Source organism: Scophthalmus maximus, chromosome 9 (assembly GCF_022379125.1).
Source record: "Scophthalmus maximus strain ysfricsl-2021 chromosome 9, ASM2237912v1, whole genome shotgun sequence".
Classification (NCBI taxonomy): domain Eukaryota; kingdom Metazoa; phylum Chordata; class Actinopteri; order Pleuronectiformes; family Scophthalmidae; genus Scophthalmus; species Scophthalmus maximus.
The window spans coordinates 21449325-21476746 of NC_061523.1; the positions used below are offsets into that span (position 1 = coordinate 21449325).

The 27422-nt window shown below is 44.9% G+C and overlaps 1 protein-coding gene across 17 annotated transcripts in view; it reads left to right on the forward strand.

Moving 5' to 3' along the window:
* The window catches only part of prom1a (prominin 1a), a 66263-nt gene that overhangs the window by 24417 nt on the left and 14424 nt on the right, over positions 1–27422 (forward strand). For 12 of the 17 annotated variants that reach the window (XR_007031476.1, XR_007031477.1, XM_047334545.1 and 9 more), the window contains 13 exons: positions 1721–1926; positions 17964–18084; positions 19042–19105; positions 19470–19559; positions 19801–19824; positions 21285–21514; positions 21859–21933; positions 22080–22143; positions 22465–22624; positions 23368–23520; positions 24388–24511; positions 24984–25087; positions 25935–26019. Coding sequence is in view for 15 of the 17 variants with exons in the window: in XM_047334545.1 (XP_047190501.1) it covers positions 1721–1926; positions 17964–18084; positions 19042–19105; positions 19470–19559; positions 19801–19824; positions 21285–21514; positions 21859–21933; positions 22080–22143; positions 22465–22624; positions 23368–23520; positions 24388–24511; positions 24984–25087; positions 25935–26019 (1500 nt within the window). In the remaining 2 variants the exon portion in view is untranslated. The remainder of the gene's footprint in view (positions 1–1720; positions 1927–17963; positions 18085–19041; positions 19106–19469; positions 19560–19800; positions 19825–21284; positions 21515–21858; positions 21934–22079; positions 22144–22464; positions 22625–23367; positions 23521–24387; positions 24512–24983; positions 25088–25934; positions 26020–27422) is intronic. The other 5 variants (XM_047334547.1, XM_047334550.1, XM_047334556.1 and 2 more) reach the window with 1 other exon arrangement.

Sequence of the window (27422 nt, forward strand, 5' to 3'; positions counted from 1 at the left end):
CGCCCTCTCTCTCTCTCTCTCTCACGCCTGTGATTTTGTGTGACAATGTTGTCCAGGAGAATTCAAGATACCGAGGAATCAAGCTTGACTTGTGTGCACCTTCCAGCCGATCCAGTCAGGTCTGACTTGTTATTATTAATGGTCCGAAGATAATATACCTAAATCGTGCAGTTTGTTAGCTTCGCCTACGCAAAACTGGAGCGGTGTATGTTCTCTCGAGGGTAAAATGGTTCCATTTGGCTTAAAGTGTTGCACAGAGGGATTGACGCAACTTGATGGTCACGTCGGAGGCTTCATGAGTCGCGTCGCGTTATGCTGAGACGTGTTCGCGACGGACAAGCGGTGGCAACGTCCATGAAGGTGGGCTGTGAGGCTGTTGCGTTAAGATCAGCCTGCGGTTCGTCTGTATCAGCCATAAGTTTGCAGACGAACCCCGGATAATGTCCAGGAAAGCGCGCGCGTCAGCGTTAGCGTATGAAGACCGCAGCAGGAGATGAGGAACATTTTTGGAACCTGGGTAGATCGGCCACTCGCTGGCCACCAATGTTCCGAATGGGCTCACGCTTTTCCGTACATTTTACTTCACTGGCATATATCCGGAAAATGCGGATACATGCCAGGAAAATGTCCCAGAGAACTCTGTTGCAGACTCACATATATATATATATATATATATATATATATATATATATACAATATTTCAGGGAAAACGTCGTCAGTGGATGTGACAGAAATGTCAATCTCACCTGCTTCATGTTCTCCCAAATGCCCTCGCATCACCCAACCTACTCCACTTTATCATCAGCTGAGGAGATCACCCTCATTTATTTTGAAAGAGATTGACTTCCTGCTTTGTAAGTAGTGTGAACGCAACAATCATCTCACCTCGGGCGCTTATATGTTGTTCTTGTTTCCAGAGAATCGGGATCTCACGTCTCAGGTTCTTCATCAGAAATATCTCTTTCCCTTTCATTAGCGGGGCAAAAACTGCACCACGGGGCGACTGTACATGGATTGGCTCCCACTCCTTTTGAGTCGACCCCCCCCCCCGTAAACCGTAATATGTTCTTATCCTCTCAGGGCATATTGCACTTTATTGGAAATTTATGTAAAAGCAACCTTTAAGAATTGCTTACCGGTGTAGCATGTGGGAGCAGCGTTTCCCTCCCCGAGTCTTGGCATTTATCTTGAATAATAATGTCTCTAAAGAGGCGATTATTGAATTTCGCTCGTCGGTATTTAGGAACTGGAAAGGAAAGGCCTCCCCGGCAGCGAGCGGTGTTATGTAATGTGTATTTCTTTCTTTTTTTTGTTTATCCGCACAAAAAATCCCTTTTGGACAAAGAGCAGAGAGAGAATTTTTCCAGCAGTGGGATCCTGCGGGATATTTTTAGATTGCTCACTTTATCCTCGGCATCCCTGTGTGTGTGTGTGTGTGTGTGTGTGTGTGTGTGTCCTCCCTTCTTTCCCCTTCACGTCGTTGTTAATCAATCCTTTCTTCTCTCCCTCACTCCCCACCTCATCTGCTCCCTCCTCCTGATTCAATCCTGTTCCCTCACAACCACCTCCACCTCTTTTTTAATCTCCACCTTTTCTCCCTTTTCACCTCTGATGTCCCTGTTTTCCCCCCTCAACCCATCGCCACCTTTGTTTCCCTCATCCTTCATCTAATTTTTGTTCCCCCCCTTTCCCTTCCCTCCTCCCCGCCGCTGACCCCCAGGCCATCTACTACGAGATAGGCTTCCTCGTGTGCGCGGCCGTCGGCCTGCTGTTCACCGTCCTGCTGCCGCTGGTCGGCCTCTTCTTCTGCCTGTGCCGCTGCTGCGACAACTGCGGCGGCGAGATGCACCAGCGCCAGAGGAAGAACGCCGACTGCCGGCGCGGCCTCCTCGGAACGCTGCTCTTCTCCACCTCGCTGGTCATCACGTGAGTATGAAGCGCGGCACACGCGGCCGCTCGCGAGCATCCAGCGTGCTCACATGTTGTGTTTTGCATGCAAACATATGCTGGAATATTATCACATGCAAGCCCCTCTTCTTATGCACACATGCCGGCGAAAACACACCTCTTGTCACCTTGTGTGTCCTTTACACACACACACACACACACACACACACACAAATGCTGGTGGTCAGCCTGCCCCATCCCCCATGCTATATATAGTAAAGACCCACTGTAGATATTATGTGGCAGCGTCCTTCACATCTGCAGGGAATTAATACCAAAGCTCTCATATACTCTGCGATGTTTTCATAATTATCATCACTATCAATACACATTCGACACAACATCAAATATAACCGACAGCTCACAAATCCACGATATGCCTTATAATTTGAGTACAATAACTCTCACTTTGAATCTGTGGCTCAGGAGGTAGAGAGGGTCGCCCACTAACCAGAATGTCGGGAGTCTGATCCCCTCTTCCTCCCGTCCGCATGCCAAAGTGTCCTTGAGCAAGACACTTAACCCTAAATCGACCCTGACGGCCGTACTGGCAGTTTATGAATGTGATGGAACAAGGGTGGTATAAAGCGGCGCTGAATGAATGTGTGTGTGTGTGTGTGTGTATCTGTGTGAATGTGTGAATGTGTGAATGTAAAAGCGTTATATAAATACAGTCCATTTATTCTCCTTGGCTTAATTTTTCCACAATGCCTCCTGCACCTGCCTCTAAGGTTTTATTATATTACTGCTCCAGCTGTCATTTCCCACTTTTTTAAATGCACAAATGTCCATTTGGCCCATGATTTCATCCAGTGGGAAATAGCAGTGAGCGCATAGCAGCAGAATTGACTCCTACATCACTAATGGTCCGAGGCAAAACTAATTGTGATGAACTGTTGCAATCCAGTCGTTTTTAATTGTGCCGCTCGGCCGTTTTGCTTCTGCTCTGTTTTCTCCCCATTTTATAATCATGTCAGTGGATCCAAACTGACAACACTGTCACTTTCCGACACTTGCTCTTGTCAGGAAATAGACGGACAGCAGCAGCAGCTGCGGCCCAGGGGGACCATCGCCACACATAAAAGATTGTGTCCTCAAATGCTTGAGGAGGATGAGCAATGGTGGAACAACAAATGAGTTGGAGCGGGATTATTGATCCTTTTTCTTGTTCTAAGGAATCTATAAGTTGGAACCAAATTATTTTTGCAGAACCTTTAACCACAGCGGCGTGGTGAGTTACATATTTAAGGATACGGCATTAGTCCGTTTGACGGTGACCAAACGTACAAAGGGAAGCAGCAGTGCTTTTTTCGTCTTGTGCTTGACTGAAGGGATCCAGGAATGTGTTTGGGTTGATGTTCTCTTGACTTTTTCTGTCCTTGTTGGAACAAAGCCCGGATATTAGAGAAATTCCAACGGCAGTATCCCGGCAGCCCAGACGCCGGAGTCTGAGAGCATCCTCCTGAGCTCTTATTAAATCTCCCGAGCTACCGGCCAGAGATGCTGCAGCAGGCTCTAATGAAGCAATTACAGGCAGGCCAGGGATGAGCTTTTTCACTGCCTCTTTTATAAGCCAAAAGCCGGGGCACAGAGAAGTGGCGGGGGCGATATGTGCTCCCACCGAGAGGTGTTGAAATTGGATTATGAGGGGGTAAAAAAAAACAACAAGAAAAAAGACGCCCAGGTGAGGGCGAGGACAGTGAGGGGGTTGAGCAGGAAGGCCAGTGAATGCACCGAAAACAAAATGATACGTATGAAAGCCTGGACATTGAATTATGTGGTAGAAGAGAAACAAACCGCGAATGTCACTCAAGTTTTACATCACTTTGTCGCTTCCCAAAGCTGCGTGGGAAAGACGCAGTGATACTTTTCCTTTGCATATCTTCTCATAATTGATTTTTCATTTATTCTTTCTGCCGCTTCTGCTCCAGCAGTTGGTTCAATTGTTGAAATCGTAACACATAGAGACAAAACCGAATTCTCTTTTTGTTTCGGATGAACACAGAATATTGAAAGCTCCAAAAAGTTCACTCGAGCTTCCACGTCGATGGCCTTTTTTTCGCCGGAGGCCAATTATTCCACAAATTGCTCTTTAAGTGTTATTTCTGAGCAGTGCATCGCCGCAGTTCAATCTGCAACATGAACTGTAACCGCAGTGTGAAGGTGTGGTACCTTTACCTGATGAGACACACCCTGTCCTACAGGAACAAGGCGGCGACCAAGTAACTGTACGGCCTGCACACAACACGTAGCGCAGGGAAATGCAAAACGAAAAGATTGTTTATAAGAATTGATATTGGATCATTCAAAATGAAACGGCAAGACGAACTGGAACATTTCATTTTCCCCCGAAGCTCTATATATGACAATTATATATGCACAAACATATTTGATCTACCAAAGAGTCGGAGGGGAATCAGTGCAACAGTCCCATTGACAGATTCGGGGCAGGATGAGATTGGCTGCGACAAAACCAAAGCTTTGAGAAAAGAGCGGACTTGGCTGCAAATTGGAAAGATGAGGAAGAAAAAAGGCGAGAAGAAATAATTTTCACTCTTGCGTCCCCGTCTTCCGTGGAGTCGGCCGGGGGCCGGGGGGTCATTCCCAGGGGAGCTGGCAAAAAAAAGAGGCCGCGGTTGTAAACACGAATGAGTAATAATGTTTACGGGGGGTTCGAGTGGCGCTGCAGGGACACGGGGGGCTTGATTCACACGCACCAACGCCAGTCATGCTGAAAATGCACACGCTAAAGTGACACTGTCACGGGCTCGTCGTCAATGTGTGTGTGCGTGTGTGTGTGTGTGTGTGTGTGTGTGTGTGGGTGGGATCAAACCTAGTGAAATACGCAGCAAATGTAAAGTTCAGCGCAGGAGTTCATCCCGTGTCACTGTGTCATAAAAATCAGACCTGGAGATAAATGTGGTGCAGAGATAATAATAATAATAATAATAATAATGATAATGATAATAATAATAGTAATACATTTCATTTATTTATTAAGGTTACACTCTTTATTAGTGCAGCCGACTTGTTCATCACTGGGTTAAATTGGGGCGACTGAAGATCGAAATTCCAAATAAGCGTGACGTGATTATCAGGCCTTCATTAATTTGTGAATTCCTGCCGGGACAAAGGTTAGCGTCCCACTCGCGCTGCAGCAGCCAATTAGGGGCACATTTGTGGCGAGATGAACTGGGATCACTGTAACGATGCGGTCGTAACAAATGTGCGTTAACAGCTTCGCTGTGGTTACGTCTCGTCGGAGGGAGCCTGCTCATCTCTTCCGGCTTTTACTGAACCTGAATAACCAAAGTTCCCCTGAACATCATGTTCAGAGTTTTAGTTTTTAGAAGAAAATATTCTTTGATATATAAATGAACGTCTGGTTCCCATAACAGAAAATCACCCAATGAGACGGACAGGACAGGCGTTGCGATGTCCAATGGTTTTGAAAAGGTTTGTGTCATTTCCTTTTTGCGTCTTCGTCGTCGCAGGTCACAGAGCAAATTTGACCTTTCTTCCTCGTCCCTGTCAAACGTTTGATTCTCGTCACGGTCACATATTTTTTTTAATGTTTCCGTTAATGTGTGTGCATCTGGGTTGACGTTAACTTGGAACAGGTATGTTCCTCATAATTTACTCATCGGTTTATCATCGTTATTGTGGGAATTTAGTTTGTGATAATCATCGAGGATGAAATGAGATCGATACTATCAACACTTTTAATATTTGTTCTTGTGAATATCACCAGCAGCTTCTTCACACACTGTGTTTGTTTGTTATTAACGTATCACAGCGTAGCTCCTTGCATGTGCGTACAGTAAAATGGCATGTTGCATTAAGCCTGACAGCACATTATTATTATTATTAAAAGAACAGCTGGAGCTATTTCGGTCTCCGCTAATCAGCTCTGATTGGCCATAACCCCTGCGTGGATTTATGATGATAACACGACAGACAGAGGATCACGTCCCACTGTTGCAGCCAAGTCGAAGACCCCCGCCTTGTGCTGTTACCCAACATGCATTTCAGCAGTCTATTTCAGTCTCTGGGTGTCCGACAATATTAACACAAAGGTTCCCAACATTGCAGGCTTAGTTAATTCATGCTAACGGCGTCTAATTAATAATAATAATGCCGGCTATAATAATGCAGTGTGAGTAATAGTAAAGTACATCTGCTCTATGGTATTTTTAATTTTTTTTATTAACTATAGCCATAGATTGGATATAAAGATTGAGAACATGAAAGCTCCCCAAAAGTGCAGCCAAAACATCTGGATCACCCCCTGGTGGCTGGCTGCAGTATAGGTAATAAACTCCGCCTCCTCCATGTTAGCAGATGGGAAATGGGACAAACTAAAAATTCAAATGTGAAATAATTTTTTCCCAAAGATGATTCCTGTCATTAGTGGTAGTTCATTTCACGCTGATGTATGTTGAAATCTCCATGTTTCTAATAAGTTTGGTTTAAATTAGTTACATGTTGCTATAAAAATGGGGTGAAACGTCCCGATTGACAGCTGAGACTGCCTTGCGATTGGACGAGCACGTGTATTGGTGGGACCTCAATATCCAAAATACACCTCTATCACTACAATACATAATACATAATAATACATCATTTTCCAGTGGGAAAAAAAAGGAGCCGCGTCCGCCAACTTTATTTACAGTTTATGGTCCTGGCTCAGACAATGCAGGGATCCTCGAGGGTATCAACGTGATGTTACTGTATGTGGAGGTGACCACGACCCAACAGTCATCACGCCATCGTCAAACAATCATCCCAACGCTGCTAGAAATCCGCCGTTGTGCAATAACAAGAATACAGAAAGAGGAGAACTTATATGAATACTTTGCAAATCAGCGGGGGAAGATTTTCTGAGCTAAATGTGTTATAAAACCTTTCTTCTTTTTTTAATATCCCTTTCCAAAGACAACCCGAACATCCTTTGGAGTGATAGTGATTTTTATCAGGCTTAAGAATTCGGCCTTGAAATAGGACCAGGCGTCCACGTAGATATGTCCTAAGGCTGTGTTCAGTGTAATGCTGTTTCCACCTTGTTAAACTGACCACGTTTCATAGTCCACAGAACAATGACTGTCCGTTACATCAAGGTTATCTTTTTTTGGGGGGGTCGGCCCTTACTTTTTGCCAGTGTTGCAGCTCGCTCCTCTGAGACGTGCTGTATCGTGTGGAACGTCTCTGCAACACAAAATCAGGAGGAGGTCATCAGAAGATTTGAAGAAAGGGCAAAGGATTTGATTGCTATGGCTTCCAACCCGGGGCACAAAAAGTAGTCACTGCTGTTTTGCGTATATATATATATATATATATATATATATATATATATATATATATATATATATATATATATGAGTTTAGTTAATACACAGGGCATTTGTCTTATATTATGCAAGGCTTGCAGTACTTTCCCTCGTCTCCATGTGACAGGAGGTATTAGCACAGGCGGATTCGGCTGAATTATTAATGAAGTGACCCAAAAAAAATGCATAAAAACAAATTTTCATCACTGGTCCACTGGTTTTTAGCGAGGGCACTGGAGGGACAGGAGCTCAGCAGACACACACACATTCACAATAATCCAAATATATATGATATATAGTGCCATCACTCGTGCGCATGCGCTCCTTCACGTGCACATATAGGGTTGTCGAGATATGATACATCTCATGAGATAAGGAGTACATTTGGGAATACGTAATGTGATACGATTGTTCATTTATACATTTCATTTTTTACACATTTGTTGCACATTCTCAAAACGGTTGAGTCTTTCACTTATTCTTGATACTGAACATAATCCCCAAATTACATTTGGTACTTTGCTGAACTTTGTTCGAGGAAACAAGTGTAATTGTAGCGAAACGCCTCCCAATCACTCACTTACACAATTACATAAAAAATGGGCAAAAAAACAATACGTCAGTCAGAGACACACACACACACACACACAAACCAAAACACACTCGTCTCACACATCCTCTGCCTCCCGTGACCCGCGCGCAGCCTCCCCGGGGTGTCATCACACGCCGAGCTATTTCTAGTGGATTCATTAATAGTGCGGTGGGCTTTAACTTCACTCCGTCCTTAAGGAAGCCACACAACCGCAGCCAAGATGCCACTCGCTGACTAAATGTCAGGCTACTGGGGGAGGGCGGAGCCGAGCATTTTACGAAATATCTTACGACTAGAGTCACTGCATCATGGTTCTATACCTGATTATAAATATAGAAAATACTAAATCGCTAAAGGACCAATTGTGTTGAGATCTGTTGGGGGCAGTTTCACCGAGTCTTGTAGTCTTTCACGTTTGGTACAGAACGTGCAGGAAGATCATTTCAGGATGAGTTTGAGAGGTTTTATTTATTTCTACAGAAGATACGTCTGTAGGTGTAAATGATTTAGTATGACTAGAATCATTTTCTGTGTGTTGAGCTTTGAGTCTTGTCTTGGAAACTCAGTCAGTATCAAGAATTTCTCTCTTGCTGAATAATTGATATATTGTAGATACAAGGTTTTTATAAACTCATCGACACACGGACTTTGGCTGTCACCAAATATTCTCATTTTGATTTATTTGATTTTTTATTACCACGAGTGCTGTCTTTAAGCTTCATGGTGAGATTTTGATTTATTGATTCTTTCATTTAATGTATTTGCTTTCATCAAAGAGTTTTGTCACGTTTTTGTGATATTTGAATGTATATATATAAGTTGGAAAAGTTGCCATAATCCTATAGCTGACTATATGAACAATCAGACAAAATTGCTATTGAGTTTTTACTACAGATTATGGTTACTGATATTGTGCCATAACCAATCCACAGTGAGTAACCATAACCGTCCTGTTGGTGTTGATTTGAGTCAGACGTAACTGTTTTGAGAGAGCGAGACGAAATCTTCACGTTGTAAAAGTAATATCTTGTGTTATATTGCGGAAAATAGGAATATTTTTTTAAACTACAGAAGAGTTGCTATTTCTGTATTTCGGCTCTTGCGCAGGACGTTGGGTCATTTTACCCACAAAGCTCTGGTGGGGTTGATTATAGATCCAGCCAGGAGAAACAGGCATCGCTGTTTTAAAACACCCCGACGTATTTAAATCAGTGGAGGAAAAAAGGAAAATATATGGAGGCAGTAAAACCAGCCCGGGTAACAACCCCGTGTTCAGTTTTAAAATAGACCGATAGAACAGAATAGCCTTTCATTTTTATATCTTTACATGTCCAATATATTTTAACGGCCGTATGCACATAAGCGTCTCCGTCAGTCATCGCTCACGTCGAGACGACGACACCGCCGACGCAGTAACAGGAGAACGGAGCTGACGCAGCGAAAAACAGCGGCGGCCACCGGCGAGCACACGAGACGCGAGCGGGTGTTTAACCGAAGCATCTCATTCTGATTCACTATACTGAGCTATTAAAAGAGAAATGTTGCCTGCAAGAAATGAATAGAGCAGGTAACGACCTTGTCCTTCAAAGAAATTGTTTTTATGAGGCGGTTTCTTTCTTCTTTTTTTTTATTGACGTTTTTATAGTTTGCACCAATGTGTCTTTTCCCCTTTTTTTTAAAAAAAAAAATCCATTGCGCCTGAAGTCTTATGATAAAGATAATTTGACACTACACAGTTTGTGTATTTTGTTACAACAAACTTTTGTCAAAGTCCGTCCGTCCCTGTCCAGGAAACACAATGTCCGAGTCCCACAGCGGCGGACCTCGCACGAACCGGTGCCAGGCTAATTAACCGGAGAGGTTGTTGTCAGGTTCTCTACGCATCATCCCACAATTTATCACAGTCCTCCGGAGAGACCTCACTTTCCCTGATCATTCTAATTCTCCCTCATTTCTGGTTTACGGCCAACATCCACTTTCCATTTTTTTTTCTTTTAACGGTCTTCTAATGAGCCAGATATAAATCAACGGGCTCCTACGGGAATTCTACGTAGTGAAACTCAATCGATGTTCACAACTTGGTCAGGCTTTCTTTCGAATTGATTGGGACACATTTGAGTCACAGTGGTGATGGTCGGCCATCTTGTTTTTTTTTGTTTTTTTGTTTGTTTTTTCAAAAGTCACTTCTTTGAACCCCGCCCATCCTCAGATAATCGGTGGGGATTGGACCGGCAAGATTTATGTGAAAAAAATCATTTCATAAAAGATCTCTAACGTAGAGGAACCAGAGCGCCGCACACAACTCTACGTTAGAGATCTTTAAAGGTAAACAGTCGAGGATATTAGTGGGAAAAAGTATACATTTTTGAGATTCTTCCATCCGTCCATCGTCTACCGCTTAATCCACTTAGGGGTCGCGGGGTCGCTGGAGCCAATCCCAGCTGACATTGGGCGAGAGGCGGGGTTCACCCTGGACAGGTCGCCAGCCTATCACAGGGCCACATACAGAGACGGACAACCACTCACTCTCACATTCACACCTACGGTCAATTTAGAGTCTCCAATGAACCTGACCCCATTCTGCATGTCTCTGGACTGTGGGAGGAAGATGGAGAACCCGGAGAGAACCCACGCATACACGGGGAGAACATGCAAACTCCACACAGAAAGGCCCTGGTTGGTTTTGAGCCGGGACTCGAACCCAGAACCTTCTTGCTGTGATGTGACAGCGCCAACCACTGCACCACCGTGCAGCCTCTTTTTGAGATTCTTGAGATTTAACAATACGTCTTTCCTCCTCTGGCCTGGTCATAACTCTAACGTTCACTCGTCCGTAGAAATCTTCTTCCTGTCTTGTACATGCCCACACAAGCACAATGAACCTCACTTTCTCTCAGTAGACGTTTCCACGCTGGGCTGACTGAGTCAGCCGAGGTCTTGTTTTTACCGCCGCAGGTCTCGCGTCTGTGCATCAATGTGTTCAACACCCAGCTGGACCCGGAGCGTAGGCGGCGGCAGCGGTACAGTACATCACAATCACTAGTGCGGAGGAAAGTGTGTTTGAGGCGAGGAGGAGGAGGAGAACGGTGAACTTTACACTTTATTTGTCAGTTTTCGTTCTAGTTTTATTTTTAATGGTAATTTTTAAGTTTATTTTCAGAAGTTGACCGTGTTTAGTCAGAGGCTGATCCCATTACCCAAAAACGAACGCCGATCCGGTCCGTCTGAGCCCAGGTGCTGTGGGCCGAGCCAACGTCAAACCCCCTCGCGACAGCTGTGTTTGCTCCACGCTGATTGATCCCACTTACTACCGACGGGTCACGCCGCGGAAACCAACCGCGGCCGATTCAGCTCGTGTCTGACTTTACCCAGCTAACTTTCAGCGATGGCTCCAGAGGAAGTTTGAAGTCCTCCTCCCGAGTCCTTGGTTGGTCCCAATGCATTCAAGGCAGTAGTTTGATTGGTCACGGCTCAATGGAGTCCAGGAAGTTGTCATGGAGTTATTGCTTACGGAGTAAATGAACGCCCCTTTTCGTTCCTTCTCGGACGGCTGACATTTTACTCTCGAATCACACTGTTGATAATCTGCTGGAAAGGTTAATAATCTTTGGTTTTACTGAGCAGAACAAACGTGTTACAACATTACAAAACCCTATCGTATAGAAATTAAAAAGCTGTGACTGCCTCCCACCTTCACGAATGGCCTTTGCTTGAGGATTCAGCGATTTGCTTGAAAACACATCGGAAGGGCGGAGTCTCACTGTTCGGTCATGTGATTTGATCCTTTAATACTTTGTTTTCCCTTTAGAGCCTGGGGATGCCCATGTTTATATCACCTTGCTCAGAAAACAGACCATGAAATGGTCAAATGTGACGCAAATAAGTTACAAGCAGTGATTGTGACTGAAAACTACTGGATAAAATCTGATTGTATGCGGCGGGGACAAATCAGAGTAATCACCAACAACTTCAGACAATGTTGTTGTTGTGTTTTTATTATTAAATCTTTTGGCTCTTCTAGAGTTTTTGAAATGCCACTGGATTCCAGTGACCTTCTGTGGCGGCACCCTACAGCCCGTTGGGCTCCGAGTTTAATATTCATATCACTTCCGGATGGTTTGTCTGTTGTGTCCAACCCACCAAACTGCTGCTGCCGGTTCTTTCGACGGAACCGACACCCAACGTGTACATTGTGCTTTAGACGAGGAGGAACAACACGGCGACGTCCTCGCTGGGTTTCCATGCACAGAGCAACGGCCCCGTGCAGTCGGAAAGCTCAAGTATTCATTGTCTGGTTAAATTCTTGTGAGGACACAGTGGTGCGCCGGGAAGCCGAGCTCAGACCTGTATATATTGAAACAGTGGATAGAAGCAACTTAACAACGGCTACTCGAGGCGAAAAAGCAATTTAATGGAGTAAAAAGCAGGCAAACCAGGGGCTTGACTGAATAAATTGGCGGCTTAATTGCATTAAATAACCCTCTTTACGTGTGATTGCCATCGGTCATGTCAAAAGCTGCTCGCAGGCATTTAGGTATTACATAATACGGAAAAATTATAGGAAATAAAGTGCAATATGTGTCAGGATACACTGGTTTCGTACTCTTCATGCATGTACAATAGGTGCTGTAGCCGGCTGACGTTTTGTCCCGCAAAAAAACAAGTTGCATCTGTTCTCCTGAGTTTTTATTTAAATACAGTACAGGACCCTGAGATCAGACTGGACATACGGCACAAATTCCATGTTCAAAGATGTGAACGTCAAAGTTTTGAATAAGACCTTAGTTGAATACTAGAAGCTGTAAAAATAATAGATTAAAATCGTTCATCAATCTGCAACCACTTTGATAATCGATTAATCGGTTTAAAAGTCAAATTTATCTGATTTCAGCTCCGCTTTGACAGTAAACTGAATACCGTAGGGGTTTAAGGGAACGCAATTTATTTTGTTCACTATTTTTAAGACCAAACGTCTAATCCATGAATAGAGAAAATAATCAATAGAGTTATGATAATGAAATGAATAGTTGGTTGCAGCCCCATTGCATTTACAATGTTCCCTTGTACACATTACATGCCTTGTTTGTCTTATACATTATGGGTCTGATTTAGCAAGACACGTTGCAAACCCTTTAAAAAGAGCAAGTTGTTTAGCCGCTCATTCGAGTTTTCCATTTGTGACAATGACGACAGTTATCGTTTCCTTATTGAGAGGCAGGATAATAAGAAGTCCGCAGTTCCAGCAGTGTGAAAGCAAAGGAACGGGCTGAGAGACGACTGTCCCGGCAGCCTCGCAGCTACAACCGCGCACTGAATGCAGCCCATTGTTGGGCGTTTGTAAAAAGAAGAAGCTATGGAGCCACCAGACCATGTAACGCTCTCCGCCCAGCCCCCGGTACAGTGGCCTAGATTCTGGGGGCGCTGGCACTGGAGTTGGACGCTCCTCTTCCTCTGCGCTTGTGGGGTTTTTCCGCCCTGAGGGACGGTTTCATGTGTCATTTGGCTTTGGCTCAAACAGGAATTACAGCGACTTTTTTCTTTCCAAAGCTGCTGGAGGTAAAGGGTCGTCCCGCTGCGTGCGAAGTGTCGCCTGTGGTCAGCAAGAGGCCCACTATCAAACGAAAGAGCATCCGCAGGGGCACGACACAGGCGTTGGCCACAGTTTGTGTCCGCGGTCATTTGCGGTGTCGCTGATGTGGAAACCGTTGGGTTTTGTCTCTGTAATATTATTCTCCGTCGAGCGCCTTGAGAATTGAATAAAAATTCGCAAAATTGAATTGAACAGATGTATTTCTAAAAGTATACTGTTGATAAGTGGTATTTTTTTACAGAGGGCTTTTATAAGAGCTGCTGTTACCAAAAAAACCCAAAAAAAGGATGATTAAATAACCGACTATTTGCCGGTTCAACCTTGTCAAATGTGAGGATTTGCTTTTTTTTCTTTGTTATGTATGCTGTCGTAAATGAAATATCTTTGGGCGTAGGACTGTTTCAAAAGATTGAAATTCAAATACTTGATAATAATAAAGTTGTGATGCTTGTCATTTACTACTTTTTGGACATTTTCATACTAAAACTAAGTTCATAATCGATTAATCGAGAAAGAAAATCGAGAATCGGCAGATTAATGAGATGATGAAACAATAATGGTGAGTTGAAACCCAAGGTTCAATATGAGTTTGGTCATAGTTCAATTATCTTTTTTTGTCATTTAAAGAAAACATACATGTGGGCAGAAACCCCCGCCATTGGTCCGCATGTCAAAGCTGATGAAAAGTTATATTTTAAGTTTTTTATGCCTGAACTTCACATTTTAACTGAAGAGCTCATTCATCACGCTGCTTCACCAAAACTCCACTCGGTTTTTATGCCGTTGCTTATGAAAAAATAAAAAAATATTTTCGGCGCGATGGAATGAAACATTTCTTCATCGTACGTGATATTTCGGAGACCTTTAAATGTTAGGTAGAATGACGGTGACATTTCGGAAGTGATGGGCCCGCAGGGGGGTTCAGTCTTTTTATTGTTTTTCTGTTGCTTGGATTCAACTCGAGCCGAGCCGAATCTCGATCGCCGCTTTTCCTCAAAGAGTCTTTGTCCGGCTGCAGATTCCAGCGACCTCGCTGGACACCGGCGGGCGGGCGGAGAGGCGGTGAGTGAGAGACAAAGAAAAAGAGAGGGAGGCCGAGAAGAGAGCGAGCCGAGGGCAAAAGAGGAGTGAAGAAGAAGAAGAGGAGTGAAGAAGAAGAAGAGGAGTGAAGAAGAAGAGGAAGAAGAGGGGCCGCGGTGGGGAAATGACAACATGTGAGAGAGTGAGGGAGGTTTTGAGAAATGGAAGGGACGAGTCGGAGCAGGGAATAAAGCAAACAGAAGGAAACGTGGGCTTTTGGTGATAGAGACACAACCAGAGGCGGACAAACAGGGAAGGTGTGGACATAGTGTGAGAGAGAGAGAGAGAGGGAGGGAGGGCGATAGAAAGTGTTTGACAAAAGGCTTTTGTGGTGAAAGTGGCCATTTTGAATCTTCCCCCGGTTCCGGGTGGCTCCACTTCACTGTGTCCCAGTCTGCTTGTTTGGCCTAGTTTCTCGCCAAAGCCTCCGCATGCACGACGGCGGCGTTTTACTCTGTCGGGCCCTCTCGCTATTTATGGCGAAACATCATCATCATCACAATCCCCCCCCCCCCCCCCCCCCCCCCGGACACCACGCTGAGGAGAACAGCTCCTCTCTCTCTCTCTCTCTCTCTGTCTGTCCGTCTCTCTCTCTCTCTCTCTCTCTCTCTCTCTCTCTCTGTCTGTCTGTCTCTCTCTGTCTCTCTCTCTCTCTCTCTGTCCGTCTCTCTCTCTCTCTCTCTCTCTCTCTCTCTGTCTGTCTCTCTCTCTCTCTCTCTCTCTCTCTCTCTGTCTGTCTGTCTCTCTCTGTCTCTCTCTCTCTCTCTCTCTCTCTCTCTGTCCGTCTCTCTCTCTCTCTCTCTCTCTCTCTCTCTCTCTGTCTGTCTCTCTCTCTCTCTCTCTCTCTCTCTCTCTGTCCGTCTCTCTCTCTCTCTCTCTCTCTCCGGGCCAACACATGACCCTGTGAAACATTTGTCCTTTCTGGACCGTATCAGTGATCGCACGTGTTGTTATCAACTTGCAAAGTGCACACGCTTAACAGACCGCGTGTGCCAACCATTTTTTTTTCCGGCAGGGACAGTTTAAAAAAAAAAAAAAAGAAGGACCAACTCCTTCCGTTTACATTAAAAGATGCTGTAACATCCAGGATTTTAAACGGCTGCCATATGATCACATTATTCCACGTCAGTGGTTCCCAACCTGGGGGTCGGGGGCCCCTCCAGTGACTTTCAAGCCGCTTTCAGACGTGCACTGAAGTCCAGACATGTTCCTGGAAATTACATTTTCCTCGCTCAGTGCACCATCAGGTAAATAGAACAGCAGTTGCCGACCTCGTGACAGGGTTGTATTAAAGCAGTCATACATCCAGGTGGGGCTGTGCGATGTGGCCTATAAATAATGCCGCGATATATTTTTGTTATACCGCGATATATCTATACACGATAGATATATCGCAATATCTTTTTTTAATCTCCTCTAAAACACTTCATAGATGCAAGATGTAACCCTTTCCAGGTGTTTATCGTGGTCTTTTTGAGTACAATGGCCCTTTAATGTTAACTCAGTAAATTGATCTCTGCAACTAAGACTGTTCAACAGCTCAAGTAAAAATCCGCTGATGTGAAGCGATGGCTTACGCCTTCCTGTACTGTCATTTAACGAAAACAAAGAGAAATTGTCTTCCGTTTTCTACCTTCAGTTTACAAACACACCGTGAAATTACCGATGTGACAACGTGTCTGCTGCATAATGCAGGTTAGAGTGGATCAGATTAGATCAGATCAGCAGGATTATAACCACCGAGGGAGACTGTGGCTATACGACTGCAGATCACGGGACTGTGAAGAGGAACGACACACACACACACACACACTGATACCACCTTCTTCATGCGTCAACAATGAGGCGGCGAACGGAGCGTAACCTCACTTTGCATGCGCTGAAGTCACACACACACACACACACACACACCAGCTGTTGTGCATACCGACACAGGGCCCACGGACGGATTGTGCAGTGAGTCACAACAACATCTCCATCGATCTAAACCTCCCCGGCGTCGGCCCCTGAGTCAGTCCCTTTTTCTTATTCCTTTACGTGAGTCACCTTACGTCATTCACAAAGCTGCTCGTTCCGCGGAAGCCTTTCCCATCAATGAAATTTTGCGGTGTCAGAATTTTTTTGGGGGGGGGGGGGATACTTCAAAATAAGTTTTCATGGCTCATCATCCTGCCCACTCGCACAGATGATCCATGCAACAGTAATAATAAAAAAAAAACATACGTGCACACGAGCTGTGACGTGCAGAATATTCGGCAGCAGGGTCGAGAGCGTGAGTCATGCAGACGGCTTAATATTCTGGGATGCTTTCCCCCCCTTGATGTTGCTGGAGCTAATTAAGGCCTCGCACCGGGGCTCCGCAGGTCCGTTTGAAGTTGTGTGCGCCAGACGCTCACTTTAATGATCCGCCTCTATGCAACTCTGTGTTTTCACATTTCATTTGAATATGTTTGCAACCCAGGGACGTCAGATGGTACAGATAGCGCGGACCCACCTGCATTTCCTGCTCGTTCTATATGCAACCTCCTGCAGGAACCACTATCCAAGCCGGCCTGATAAAATGGCTGCTTCCAAGCAATAACTCACAACTCACTTATTCCTCATAGCACAGTGGTACGTTTTAGGTTCATTTGGTTAACTCCTCCTTATTCCGCTTCAGTTATTTTTACTGAAGTAGATTTATGATTAATGATACAATTCACTAGACTCAGGTATGGCCTAAATAAAGATACTTTAAATTATCTTTTGTTAGCAGAGAGGCAATAAGATGTATTAAACATCAGCGAAACATTCATCCTGCAGCTTACAAGGCCATACTATTACTGTGTACTCTCTACAACATGAACCTTTTGCGAATATAAAACCAGGCTATGCCGAACTTGTGTACTGCTAGATTTGTAAATTTCTAGCAGCAAAATTTTAATGATTTTTTTTTTACGCCTGCAGTTAATCTCTTTTCAATATCTCAAAAATCAACAGATAAATGATGATGTTTTATCATGGATGATGCTAATGCATCAGCAGTTATAGTCCAATTAGTCTTACTTTTTGGTACTTTAAGTAGTATTTTTAATTCTAATATTTGTGTAATTTCACATCACTTCTACTTGTTGCAGAGTATTTCTACACTGTTGTGGAGGTACATTTACTGCACTCGAGAGAAAAAAAGAAATCAGAGTTCTTCCAACTCCGCCTTTTATTCCGAGCCACTGAACATGTTGCACAAAAAAATGTCAAAGCCGATGTGGTGGTGCACACTGACCCCTGCTGTTGCTGACACGCTATCACCTGGCCCCGCGAAGAAACACCCCCCACCCCACACCCCACACCCCCACCCACACACCCTTTCTGCTGGATGCTGCAGCAGAAAGGCCACTCGCCTACAGAAGAATGCTCACGGTGATTTGTGTCTGCCACGTGTCCGTAGGATCGGCGTGCTGTGTGCATATGCTGCCAACCAGAACTTGAGCTCTCAGGTGAAGAACATACGCCGGCTGGTCAACAGCAACATGAGGGACCTGCACACCTTCGCAAATGACACGCCAATGGTGAGACGAGAGAGTGATAAATGTGTGTGTGTGTGTGTGTGTGTGTGTGTGTGTGTGCGTGTGCGTGTGTGTATATAAGTTTTAACCTTAGTGCTATAACTAATAGATTTCACTTCCGGTATAATCGTTACCCTATGTGTGTTTGTGTGTATGTACATACATACCTGTATATATATGTATATACATACATACATATATATGTATGTATGTATATTTTATGCACCCATTTTATTCTTTACACCCGTTGTAATATTTTAATGTTGCATATGTTTTGTTTGAACCTTGGAAAGCAGCTTATTTGCACAAAAAAAGGGCTCCATGAAATGAATACGGTTATTATGATTATGTCTATTTATGCCGTAGCACGTTTTACTTTGAACGCATCATCGTCAAACTCCCGCTCTCACAGAGCGTGTGTGTTGTCAAAACAAACGAGATCATAACAGCATATTGTGTAACAGTCCTAGAAATTGAATTACGTAACAAATACGAGCGCTTGGTTTCAAGCTGCTAGTAAAAATTTCGGGGGCCGACGAAATCATTTGGATAAAACGTGAAGTTCAGCCATTGCTGAAATCCAGTCGGAGGCATGAAGCAGTGTTGTGCATCTCTGTGTCAAGAACGTAATACTTCAGTCACGCCTCCTCCGTCTAATCCCTTTAAGCTGAGGGGAAAAATGACAATTTTCGCACCCTTTGTCGAGCTATAGATTTCGCTTCGTAGAACATCATTCTTGTTCCATAAGAATTTCAGAGGCGCAGGCGTTCAGTCTCGCTCTCCAGGTGTAACCTGCACGGTGACGTTTTGAAATCCAGCCTGGATTAAGCAGGCATTCATACAATGTAATGCTTAAAGCAAGCATAAAGCATTATGTAAAAACAATATATCATGCCGATGTCAATGACTAGAGTAACAAAGTCCTTTCATTTGTGTTACGTTTTGTTTTTCTGTGTGCAGCAAATCGATTACCTCATATCTCAATACGCCACAGCCAAGAAGAAAGTCATCTATGACCTGAATCGTGAGTAAAGCCTTCTCTCCGTGATAGTGAATTAAGTGGCGAGAAACTGTGCGCCGGCTTCTTCCTCTTGCCGCGACATCTCGCTCACTGTGTGAACTCGCCGCGTCCACTTTCCATAACTTCTTTTGCAAAAGTCTTCGTGACATAACTAGGTCTAGATATCCGTCCGGTGGCGACTGTTACAGAGGAGCCCGTATTCATCCCGCTTCTCTCTGTCCCGTGGCACAACTGCAGACACTGATTTCCTGAAAGTTTTTCATCAGCAAAAGCCATTCTGCTAATATTATGATAAAGCATGAAATATTACGTCTCTCTTCATAGCCAACGATTAGATCTCTTTTTCCCCTGATGATCTCCTCTGCAGATATAGGCCCGTTGCTGGGCGGCAGGATACACGATCAGCTGGATAAGGAGGTCCATCCTGCCTTGGACCGAGTGCTCAACATGGCCGGAGGTAACATCCGCTCATTTTTTAATTTCCTCTCTCGGCCGCCATCAGATGTCTGTAGGCTGACGGCTGTCACGGCTCCAGAGCACAATGCGTCAAATCGAAGCTTACGTTTTCTCTCCAGGTTCAGTGAGACGATAAAAGCTGTTAATTGTGTTTAAATATCATTAATGCTTTGTAATAATCATTCAGTGTTTCCCCCCCCCCCCTTCAATCTTCTTTTTGTATTTGAATTTTTTTTATAAAGTGAAAATCGAGAGAACCATCAAAGGTAACTGAGTAACTGAACAACGACCCACAATCCTTTGAACCCCCCCCCCCCCCCCGACCCTGTGACCTTTGACAGTGGTGTTGCTCCTGTGATTTGTTCCCGTCCCAGAGTTACAGTACAACCAATTAATATGTTAAAACTGCACTGGGCCACATGTCACTGTGCTGAGACACACAGAACCATTTTTTCTATCTATAGAAGAATTATGAAAAAGATACTTTCAAATCAGCTTCTTGTGTCTTTTTCAAGTCTGGCATGCGTTGGATGTTTTTTTAGCCATTAGCGATTCTGTATTTTCCATCACCTGCAGCCTCCAGCGTACCCTGATCGCTTTCTGCTTCTGCAGTCATCAGATGGTTTTTCAATGGACAAACACGTTCAATACCTAAACATACGATTCTTACGAAACATAAGAATCTTGCCTAGTGCAGTTTTAAGTTAATGGACTCACCAGATCCCCCTGCACCTGGAAATCGACCTTTTGAACCACAAGGTGTGTTTCCTCAATGTGAAATGAGCGGTAAAAAATGAATCAACCACTTCAAAAGTTTTCGTATTCATGATATATGTAACAAGCAGCTGTATATGAATGTTCGCCGACATGGAATATACAGGCTTGTCGTGTGCCTGTGGCCACACCGTGTTCCTGTGACGTTGGTTTTTCTGTGTGCCGTCGTGTTTCCGCTGGGGCTGAGCCGAGTCGTCACAGAATCTCTGATCAGCCGCAGATGTCAAGTGTTTCACCGGGTAGTCAAACTGATTGAATTATGGGAAAAAAAAATAAAAACAGAATGTGCTATCCGTGCATTCATCGGTGACTTCACTCCCTCCTGCGCTGCTGAGCTGTGTGATCGTAAAATTCACTGTTTGCTGCCGTCGGCTTTAGCATCTTTTGTGTCGGTGTTGAAGCAAAGGCCAGTTCCTTTGCGTTCTTTCATCGTACTTAATTAAAAGGACGCTCACTCACTGAACAGGGATGTTTTCGTTATAGAAGATGCCGACGAATTCACACTTTCATAGCGTTCCTGGTTTTGGTTATTGATGGTGGGCAGTCAAAGTTTAATTTTTAGATGTCACACCAGCAAAAAGAACACTTGGCTCGGACCTAGAAACTCCGTGCGTCGCCCTCGGCTCAGGCCTAGCCCTTACAATGAGTACGTTTCTGTGGATCAGTATTTTCATTTTGTTGTGTATTTTGACAGTGTAAACCAATCTGGTCTACGTTCATAGTTAACTGATCGATACATAATTGCACTTGCCATTAAGATTTGAAGCTTCCCGGGCTTCCTAGTTAACAAGAATACATCTTACTGCTGCTGAATTTAAGTTTGCATCCGTGCACTTCCTGTCACAACAAGTGGACAGAATGTCCCAGGGCAGAACTAAACTTTTCTCCTCCTCCTTCTTCTCCTTCTTCTTCTTCTTCTCCTTCTTCCTCTTCTTCCTCTCTGTCCGCGCAGCCATGCGAGAGACCAAGGAGGCCCTGGAGAACGTCAGCGTGTCTTTGGAGGTCCTCCAGGAGGGAACGGGCAAACTCAACTTCAACCTGAGCCTGGTGCGCGCCGGCATCAACCGCACCCTCAGCGACCCCGGCTGCCACGACGAGAAGTCGGACGCCACCACCGCCCAGCTGTGCCGCAACATCCGCCAGTCGCTGTCGCAGCTGCACATCGGCGCCAACTTCACACGGGTACAAAGAGAGATTCAACGAACAAAAAAAAAAAACCCCTGAACGCTATTTATTCTGTGATGAGCAGCATTCCGAGCTGTAGATGTTCGTCCATTTACAACCGTGGCGTTCTGAGAAAGCGGACAGTGGCAGTTTTCCTTTCTTTCTCGCTGTTAACGTAAGGTTCTGTTGTGATAAAGCAAATCTTTTTGTGAAAATGAGGGGATGCTCTTGCTATTTGGTGTTTTTTCAAACATCTCTCTCCCTAACAATATGCTGCACAGGTGAATCATGAAATGCGACGGATGAGAGACACAGCTCTCTGATATGTATTTCTCGGTGTCTCCTTGCCTCTTTACATTCAGCTACCCAATGTGAACGCTCAGCTGGAGAAGGTGAACGACGTGTTGAGAACGGACCTCGGCGCCGTCGTCCAGAGGGTGAGTTTCCGGAGCATTGACACAGTTGCGTCACGTTTGATTTGATACCGAAACGTCTGCCGCCGTCCTTTGTCCTTCAGCTGCCTTGTCTGCTAAGAAACTTGTCTGTGTTTTTTTTTTACGACTCCGTCCTTTTGCCCTCGCAGGGCTACTCCTCCCTGAACGACACGCCGCACATGGTCATCGAACAGACCAGAAGCGTCGTGGAGAGTGAGTGACATTTCACACTTCCAATCCCATTATGTTTATTTAATAACTCCTGCAGTTTGTGTTACTTATATTATGGATTATATGACTTTCTTACCTTTCCTGGCATTCTCTAAGTCTCTTTTTCCTTTTTTTTTTTTTTTTTTTTTTTGTGAGTTTGCACAAGATGAGGTGGATTTTCAGTTCAGATCCTTTATTTACCATCTTCCCTCCGTGTAATGTGATATCATTCAAAAACCTAGCCTAGTCCTCCGTATTGAATTTGACGTTTTTCCTCAAATGACGCATTCATGAATTGATGGAACCGATCGACCTGTGTCCCAGACGTGCAGAATCTGGTGGACGGCATTGGCCAGAACATCAGCAGCTTTTCCAAGGCGTTCCCGGTGCAGAGCACCCTGTCCAACTTCACCATCCTCATCAGCCACACGCACGCTAAGATCGAGGACTACTACCCCGAAATTGACAAAATGGACTTCTACAGGTACGCCGACCTCGCGGCTCACAAATACTTTCCTCACGCAAATCCATCCATTCATCCATCCATCGTCTACCGCTTAGTCCACTTAAGGGTCCCAGCTGACATTGGGCGAGAGGCGGGGGTTCACCCTGGACAGGGCGCCAGCCTATCACAGGGCCACATACAGAGACAAAGACTCTCACATTCACACCTACGGTCAATCTAGAGTCTCCAATGAACCTGACCCCATTCTGCATGTCTCTGGACTGGAGAACATGCAAACTCCACACAGAGAGGCCCTGGTTGGTTTGAACCGGGACTCGAAGCCAGAACCGTCTTGCTGTGAGGTGACGGCGCTAACCACTACGCGCAAATCAAAGCTTGTAATTAAAGTTTTAAAATCCAGAAACTGTCCTTGGAAACAACGTCTAACAAGATTGTTGGCTTGACCAGCCTCTTTTCACAAGCTACTGCAAAATGAACGTGGGACCATATCACCCTGAACTAATACTTTGCATTCATTAAATATTCATGTCACTTCTGCATTATTCAGTTGAAAAATAGTCCAGTGGAGAGAAGTTTGATTTAATCAGTTGTCTTAAGAGCTTTTGTGTCACGTTTTCACTTGGCCTCCTTCATGTGACGTCTCGTGGCAGGTAACCAGGTGGGACTACGCCGCGTTGCCCGAGGACACTTCGGCGGGACGCTGTTAATTTAGCCTTCGGTGAAAGCTCCACCCCGTTTAGCTTCGCCTTTGCTTCTTACAGGTGGATCGGCTGCATTGGTCTCTGCTGCGTGGTCGTGCTGGTCCTGGCCTTCAACTACCTCGGCCTGCTGTGCGGCACCCTGGGATACGACAAGCACGCCTCGCCGACGACGCGCGGCTGCATCTCCAACACGGGGGGGACCATGCTCATGGCGTAAGTGGACATGCGCACGCGACAAGACAACTATTCAACTAGTGCCGCTTCGTCACTGGACCATTTACTTTACATGCTGCAGTTCTTCTCATGAGGTAAAGTAGACCACAGCGTGTGGTCATCATCATATGAAATATACAACAAAACACTGTCGAGTATTAACAAGTGAAGTTGATCCGGGGGTGTTTTTCTGTTCGAGAAAGCTTTTTGCAAACTAAAAAATATGCAATGAAGTACCTGAACAAATTGATACTGATCTTATAAACGCAACAATACTGTAACTTCTTTTTAAAACACTAGTTTTACGAGTAAAACATACGTTCAACTCGGACTGCAGACTGCCGAAGCGGAGCGCTGTCAAATTTTATTAATGTTGAATATTGTGTCAAAGTCGACTCGGAACTTCCTCGGGCCCTTGACAAGACACGCGGCGAGCGTGAAGCCGATAAGGTGAGATATATATATATATATTCTCGAGATATATACGAGCCACAGACAAACAGAGATTACGCGCTTTACAGTTAGATAGCATTGTGCTCTCGCATTAAATGTACTTGCTCACAGGGTACGTTGGTTCCCAACATGATGATAAAATAATAAAATTAATCTAAAATAATAAATATATATTTTCTAAATCCTGCATTTGTGACTTTGTGACCGCTGTGTGTACATATATGTCCAGAGTTTTGTTGTGTGTGTCTCCTGTGATTATTGCTGCTCCTTTTAATTTCCCTCTTGCTCCCCCAACAACGTCCACGTTACGTTTCACATGAAGCCGACACTTGTCCCTGTAAATCACAAGTCCTCCCCATCTCCGTCTCCTCGAACCGTACACCTGAGGGGCCCTGTGTGCTCTCTTCTCCGCAGCGGCGTCGGCTTCAGCTTCATCTTCTCCTGGGTGCTGATGGGGCTGGTGACCGTCCTGTTCCTGGCGGGGGGGAACATGGAGAAACTAGGCTGCGAGCCGTTCCGCACCAGAGAGCTCTTCAAGGCAAGTCACGAGCCCGGGTGGAAAAGGTTGCACCGCGCGGAAAAAACTCCAGAGACAAAGTGTACAGTTGATTTCATGAAGAACATTTTCATTGCCATAGATGTTCTCAATAATACGTGCAAAGTACTTTGGACCGTAATGACTTCGGTCCTCTGTGTTCCAGGCGGGAGGAGCGGGAAAAAATTGATAAGCAGCCATTACTACAGTAATTCATGGAGTAATTACTTTGCTATTTCTGAGTTTCTCTCCCCCCCAGTAGATTTTTTTTCTTTTTTTAAAGAGCTCTGGAAAAAGTGAAGCACAGACGCTGCTCTTCTTTTTCTCTTCGGGTCTTGAGTGACACTGGTCTTCAATTACATTCTTCCTTTGCATGATTTGATTCAAGCATATTTGATTTACTGATGGTTATTGATCACACGTCCTCTCTCTCTCTCTCTCTCTCTCTCTCCCTCCCTGACTGCGACCCCTCCAGGTGGTGGACACCCCGTACCTGGTCCACCCCGAGTGGAAGAACTTCATCCCCGGCTACATGTACAACGACTCCGACCTGGAGCTGACAGCAGAGAGCTTGTACAGGCAAAGGAAACGTTATTATTTATATGTTGAAGTGACAGTTATGTCAGGAGCAATGCTACGGCGGTGATTATTCTCCTTGCGACCTATTTCCCATCCATCTCCTCTATATTTCATGATTGTATTTGTCTGCAAACATGAATGGATGTTGCAGCAAATACAGTCGTTAAAATCCCTTCACGGTGTTCATTTTTTTTTTAAGGTTTGGTTTTTTCCTGCAGCCAATCAGGCATCACGGGCGTGCGTCGGAACCTTTAACTTCCATTGATGGGAAATGCAGAAGGAAAGGGGAGCTGTGCTATTAACATTTAGGAGTTCATTAGCATGAATGGGTTTGTTTTTTTTCCTACACGGATCTCTGCTGCTTTTTTCTCTTCAGCCTCTTTCTCCGCGGTTACATCAGCTTTCATCACCTCCCTCCGGTGAGACGCTGCAGTCGCCTCAGTCTTTACGCGTCCACACAGAGGGGAGGGGGGCATACATTAGAAAACAAGCAGCGCTTTATGAGAGTCCATATGCTATCATCACGGAACATTCATCTTCTTTACATCCACCGTCGTCTTTTGAGGGGGATCGGGGGGCACGCGTCAGTCCGTCCTGTACTTCCCGTCAAAGTCACTTGGTGGCAGCAAATATTTTCACTGTGGCTGAATCGAAAATTGACTGTACACTCTTTCTCTTTCTCTCGTGTCCGTCTGCGTGTGTGTGTGTGTGTGTGTGTGTGTGTGTGTGTGTGTGTGTGTGTGTGTGTGTGTGTGTGTGTGTGTGTGTGTGTGTGTGTGTGTGTGTGTGTGTGTGTGTGTGTGTGTGTGTGTGTGTGTGTGTGCGCGTTTGTCTTCGTCCCTCTTAGTACTTGCAAAGAGAACAAAGGCATCTACTTGGCCATGCGTCTGGACAAAGTGTTCAACATCTCGTCTTTCATGAACACCACACTGGTTAGTACTCACACTTCTGTCCAGTGCTGTGTACACACGCCGTCTGAGTGCCTTTGTACTGATTTAGTCCTTTACCTGATGACGACATAATCATGAAAGTTCCTTAATCTGAAATTTTAGTTTTACTACAAAACACTAACTGCGTGAAAAAAAAAAAAGAAAAAAAAAAAGTTAATCATTCATATATTAGATAGGATGGGTTGTTGGTATTATATGATTAGAATAAGCCCTGAGGTACTGGTACTTCTTCTTTCATAATATAGATTGTATTCTCTAGTAATCTTCATAAAATAATATATAAAGAGTAGCTAACATAGACGGTATATAAACATGGACATGGTCACCTGTGCCTGACACCTGTATTCTCTGGAATGACCAGCAGGGGGCGACTCCACTGGTGAAAAAAAAGAAGAAGTCAGTTTCTATAGAAGTTTAATGACTCTACTTGTCACTTCTGATTTATACCGTCAGTAAAAACATTTTCCCGAGGACTTTATGGTCTCAATCTCAAGTTTCAGGTCTTCTCCAATACAGCATGATGTTCAGTTTGTAAGCGATGGCGCCATTTAGAGTCAAATAGACGATAAAGCACGGTATTGCATTGGAGCGTGGGTGGATACAGCGTGATTGACAGCTGGTACCGTCCAATCGGTTTGTGGGTGCAGGTGGACGTGCAGCGGACGAGCTGTCAGTCAGGCTCCTCTCCACGATTCCTCCATATGTGGCTACTTCTGGTTCCAAAAAATACCAAGATGGCGCTGGCAAAAAAAACGGCAAACATGTATTTCGAAAAAAACCAATGGGTGACGTCACGGTGGGTTGCCACGTGGCAACTACCATACAATAAATCAATGCGCTGTACCTGATGCTCGCACAGCTCTGAAACAGTGATGGAGACTCCAGAGATCCCCATCCCTTGGCGACGGCATTGCAGCGACATGACTCCGTGATTTCCTTGCCGCCTCGGCGTACGGAGACTTTAGGCCGATGGGAAGTTTCTGTTTCTCGCTGACCCGGAGCCAGCCGAGTCCGCCTGCCCGGGAAATTCGGTGCCTCCCTGCCAGTTGGCGCGACGCGACTTGGCTCGTCTTTTGGCCAGCAGCTGATACGAGGCCGCGCTGCGTCTGTTCCTGCACATTGGTCATTTGTCCTGATTGTAGTGCTGCCAAAGAGTCTGTCTCTCCCTCTCTATCTGACAGTAAAGCAAACTATACGTCAGTTATTTTATCATCCATACACGCATAGGGTACAAAATGATAAGGCGCCGTCTAAACACAATGTGTTGAGTGCAATGTTTCATTGCCACAATCTTTTTTTAAACACTAAAAAGAAGAGAAGAAAAAGGAAACGTTTCATTGGGTTACCAGTAAAGCGTGTGGCTTGAAAATGCTGTCACTGGATTA